This window comes from Electrona antarctica (genome assembly GCF_951216825.1).
Source record: "Electrona antarctica genome assembly, chromosome: 9".
NCBI lineage: Eukaryota > Metazoa > Chordata > Actinopteri > Myctophiformes > Myctophidae > Electrona > Electrona antarctica.
The window spans coordinates 27557015-27562639 of NC_136790.1; the positions used below are offsets into that span (position 1 = coordinate 27557015).

Consider the following 5625-nt stretch of genomic DNA (forward strand, 5'->3'; position numbering starts at 1 on the left):
AATGGCATCAAACAACTCTGCCCTACTACTAAACCAATTTCAGGACATAAAACTTTCACCAAGCCCTGTGAAATATGCAAAACAAAAAGTAAAATAACCATTCATTCTATCTCTGGGGAAACAGTGGAAGAGTTGCACTATCTCAGTGCTGCGTTAAAGTTTTATGTCAGACATCATTTTAAGTAAGTCATTTGAGGTAATGAAAAATCAGATTTTTGTGACTGTGCAGCATCACTGCACACTATTTACCAAACAGAAAGGTACATCTTGTTAGAATATGCTTTTCTTTCTAAGCCCCTTAGCTCTGACCCATGTTTATTGACTGGATTTGTTGTAGTTCTCATGCCTAATTTATACTCGGCCATACGACAGTGTCGCACATAAACAATATATAGCACATCTCCGCGTACAAGCTCTCTACACATATCATTCACAACAGAGTATAAATGGAGCTTCAGAGGGGTGGTCCCCTCCAAACAGCAGTTCAGCTGCGGGAGCAGTCAGTCCTGGGATGGAGCAGTCAGGATGCAAGTAGCAGGGCAGCTGAGAGGCTCCCACAGCACCTGAGTGACATGTTTTCGTGAATTTGTATTGTGACGAGTAACAAAACAAATGCACGGAACCCAGCGAATCAGACTGGAACCCAGGCTGTGTTTTCGTAACTTGTTTTTTTGGGACCTTTATGGTATGGTGTCTAGTTATGGATATACGGTATTCTTCAACTAAAGTTCCATGGCGTTTCTTTTTAATCCTTTCTTAAACCTATTCCAAAAATTAACCATACGGTGGAGAAGATAGCAGAAAACATAACAACATACAAAGACCAATGAACAGATTTTTCTATATATATTGGACCCAAGGAATACATTGAAGTGGTTATTATTAATATTCAAGCACACCTTGACTCTTATTTCAGGACAGAAACAGCAAAGAACTAGCATAAAACGAATAACATAAAACAAGTGGCTCAGCGCCGTCTTGGAATCCGAAGGTTCCAGGTTCGATTCCCAACTCCTCCTGGCAAAGTATTGAAGGGTCCTTGAGCAAGAGACTGAAACCCTAACTGCTCCCGATGAGTAGGTTGGTGCCTTGCATGGTTTCCTCCGCCATCGGTGTGATACCGTGGTATGCTTACCTTGCAAATCCCCCATCCATATGGTCATAAATCCATAATTCAAAAGCTGTATTCACACCTTTGGCCTTGAAACATGAAAAGCGATAGAAAAGAGGAAGAAATGTAGCTTCATGTTGTGCTGCATACTGATCAAGACTACGATCACATGACATGACACAGTGGAACATTTTAATTTCTCTACTTCATTCCTTCTATGTATCTTTAAATATATAATATTAATAACAACGAGAATAATGCTATTACTACTCAAAATAATAATTGTAATAAATTATTATTATAAATGTTCATAGACCACTTTTCAAAACATTTACAAATGTGCTTAAAAATTCTGCCAGAAGATACTCACACAGAAGATACAGAAACTAAACAGTAATCAATAAACAATAAAACAATAAACTAAATCATTTTGTATGCCTTACATAAAGTTGCTGTACAAATAAACTTGCTTGCTTGTTTGCTGTTTTTGTTGTGAACTATAAAAAAGTATTACTCAGCTCTTAAGAAGGGAGCATAGAGAAAGGCAGACAGGGACCTTGTGATATTAATGTTTACCTTTTCCGGTTCTTTTTCTTTCTGCGTTTTCTACACGTTACAATGCAACATGAATGAGTCACTGCAATTTTGAATGGCAGGCTGCAGGCTTATAAACCTCTGCCACCCCTCAAGACATGAGTTTGGAGAGCACTTCTTAGCGTTCACATGCACACACAGATTGGTCTGACTGCAGAGCATATATCGCCCTGGAGGACACAGGAGCCAAACTCTTCACCATGAGTTCCCTTTTCTCATGGCTCTTTTGCCTGTTGTTGGTGTCACATCATGGATCATCAGCAATCATCACAGGGGTAAGTGGACGTCAATATTTTTGCCATCTGATAGGCTCATCACATATCACACTGTGAGATATAAAAACACACTTGTCAGAGTTAAACTGATGTGTGTGTGTGTGTGTGTGTGTGTGTATGTGTGTGTGTGTGTGTGTGTGTGTGTGTGTGTGTGTGTGTGTGTGTGTGTGTGTGTGTGTGTGTGTGTGTGTGTGTGTGTGTGTGTGTGTGTGTGTGTGTGTGTCCTACGTGAGCCTGGGCAATGTTTTACCTCTATAAAGATGCAATAAAACAAAGGAGGGAAACAAGTCTAGAGGGAAGCCAATCTAAAATGCGTTGTAGATCTGCTGTTTTTGAAAAACAATTGACTTTTACGTTAATAAAAAAAAGTTAAACGTTTTTTGACTAACAATGATGTCACTGGTAGGCGGGTTTCTGAACTGTCCACAGCCCTGAAGTCGTCTTTAGAACACACATCCTATTAATGATTGCATGTGTGTGAACCACGTCCAGAACCCAGGATGCAAATGATTTAACTGTGTTTTATTTTATTCATAGCACTTTGGTTTGGAGGCAATTGTACACATTTCTTAAAAGAAGTGCTTATGGGCATTTAATGACAATTATAGTAGCCTATATTAAAATGCTATCACAAAAAGGCCACCAGAATAAACAAGATATATTTAATTAAATGGCAAACCAATTCTAAATGCGCTTTATCAGTTTGAACAGTCAAATTTTGAATCTGCTCAAATCCGCAGGCTTAACTAATTGCCATAAAAAGACCTAACAGTGTCATTCACAACATTCCAATAGTGTTTCTAATATGAATTGAAGGAATTACATGTACATACAACCAAGACGGGGACTGGTGATCCAAGTCTGTCACGTCCTTCATTTTATGCACAGTGATGAACACTCATCTTGATCAACTTAAATCAGTGTTTGTAAATACCTCAATATTTTACATAAGCCTCAAGGGTTGCTCAACATATTGGATTATATATCATATAGAAAATGTATATTATATATATTTTTGTTTTACTTCACCTTCATTTAAATTGCATTGAATTGAGAGAGAGGATAGTTGTTTAGAGTTAACACTAGAGAGAGTAGGAATGCTAAAAGTTTAAACACCAAAGTACCGAAACAATGTAATTCATTAGTAGACAATATCCTGAAATGGTAGGCCTACCCTAACGACATTTTAATTCCAACCAACACTAATGACCTCGTCTCCCACTTTAACAATCTTTGCTCATCTGCCCTAGATTTAGTTGCCCCGCAAAAAACAAAAAAGAAATGTGTTAGTTCTGTCAATTCATCCCCATGGATGAATGATGCATCCGCAGCCTTAAAAGGGAATGTAGACAGGCAGAACGGCAGTGGAAAAAAAATCCAGGGACACATTCATATGAAGGAACTCCTGACTGCCTTTAATCAGAAAATCAAGGATGCAAGAACCTCATATTTCTCTAATTTGATTAACATTAATAAAAACAAACCAAAAGCCCTTTTTTTCTGTCATCAATACCTTGGTGAACCCAGCCCCTCCTCCAGTTCCTGTCTTCTCTGATGAGGACTGTGAACAATTTGTATCATTCTTTCTAGACAAAGTTGATAACATAAGGTCCAATATCATACCACCTGGCATCAACATATACTGTCCTTCCTCCTCCTGTTCGCTCTCTTTCCCAGATATCATTAGATGATCTCTCACATATTGTATCTCATATGTCCCCCAGGGTTCCATACTTGGTCCAATCCTTTTCTCACTCTACATGCTCCCCCTTGGCTCCCTTATTAACAGTTTTGAAGGTATCTCATATGATTGTTAAGCTGATGATACACAGCTATATCTCTCGTTTAAGCAAGACGACCTCAGTAAACTCACAATTATGCATGACTCAAGGATGGCACAAACTTTCTACAACAGCAGACAAAGGGTGACCGCGCTTTTGCAGTAGTTGCTCCTACATTATGGAACGCCCTACCTTTCACTTTAAAAATGCTGAGTCTGTTGTTATTTTTAAGAGTATGTTGAAATATTTCGGAAACATTTCCCCAGTGTTATTTGACCTTCTTGATTATGTTTTGTTTTATTGCTTGTTGTACTCCATTTTTCCTTGCATCATTACACTGTTATAATTTGATAGATTGTATTGTGTTCATTGTACAGCACATTGTTTCGAAAGGTGCTTTATAAATAAAATGTACTTACTTACTTACTTACTTACTTACTTACTTACTTACTTACTTATTTACTTATCATTGGTATTCACATACTCAACTTTTTATCATTATCTAGCTGACCATTTAATTGCACAAAATAATTTGATCACTTTGGAAATTAACTATAACATCTGTGAGTTTGACATACTACGCCGCGGCGACATGGTAAACTGGCGAGTTCTTCGGTATCCTTACTGTGTGTGTGTGTGTGTGTGTGTGTGTGTGTGTGTGTGTGCGTGCGTGCGTGCGTGCGTGCGTGCGTGCGCTTGCACACATCTAGGTATGTGAAAAGGATTCTCAGTGTGGCGGAGGCATGTGCTGTGCGGTCAGCCTTTGGATCCGGAGTCTGCGCATGTGTACCCCCATGGGACAAGAGGAAGATGACTGTCACCCAATGAGTCAAAAAGTGAGCTACACAGCAGTATGTGGCATGGGTGATGGCTGATTTAAGAAGTCACACCTGGCCTGAGTCCAAACTAATTGGACCCTGAGCTGGGTGGGACAGCATACCTGTTGTGCATCAATGCACACCGATAAATAAGTCATCCCCACACACACTCGGGTATAGCCTCAGTCTTGACAGCATGTCCATCTGCTCCGGCTCGTGACATCCAAATTGTGTGTTTATTTATACCCATCTATACCTAACCGTGTGTCCCTGTATCGGAGATACCACACCTACAGAGGTGGTGGGTGGCAAGACTGATAATGACATGTCCATCTGCTCTGGGCTCTATTGCCGCTGTGTTTGAACCAGACTACCTTTGTCCCTGACTCCTTGAGTGTCAGAGGAAACACCGTTTGTGCTGGTGCTGCTACCGCTATCGCTGCTGCTGCAAATTTCACTTCAGCATTATGTATTTGGCATTAATTTAACCAGGTATGATTCTCACCCTGAAAGGGTATCCTTACCTCTCTCTTTCTCCTCATCTCCAGGTTCCGTTTTATGGCAGAAGACGGCATCATACATGTCCTTGTCTGCCCAATTTGGTATGCATTACCATAGATGAGGGAACATCTAAATGTCTTTCACCATTTAAGTATAAAGAAGACTATTACCTATGAAGAAATGAACTTCTACACCAACACGTTTTGCTACATGATTAAATTAAATTTATATTATGCCATGTAAGCTATATTTAATAACTATTTATTTACAATATGCATATTTCTATTCATGTAGAAACCAGTGATGACTAGGTCGTTACTTTGATGACTAGGTCGCTTACATTTCATGAGCTTTCCATAGTCAGGTTTCACCTGACAAAAAAAGTATTTGACGATGAATTATTCTGTCTGTAATTGCATCGTTTTAAAACCTTGGTAAGCATATAGACCCCCACAATGTGTAACTGTTTTTAGATCATTTTGAAATTTGGTTTAGCTTTGATTTGAAATTTGTTTTAGCTTTTTATTTGTAAACCTATGTAATTT

General features: G+C 39.0%; 1 protein-coding gene across 1 annotated transcript; it reads left to right on the plus strand.

Moving 5' to 3' along the window:
- Positions 1-1905: 1905 nt before the first annotated feature.
- On the plus strand, positions 1906-5256 carry prok2 (prokineticin 2; the record flags this gene model as incomplete). The annotated part of the gene is made up of 3 exons (XM_079509898.1): positions 1906-1980; positions 4472-4597; positions 5128-5256. 3 exons carry the CDS (start codon positions 1906-1908, stop codon positions 5254-5256), a joined length of 330 nt encoding a protein of 109 aa, XP_079366024.1.
- Between the last annotated feature and the right edge of the window lie 369 nt (positions 5257-5625).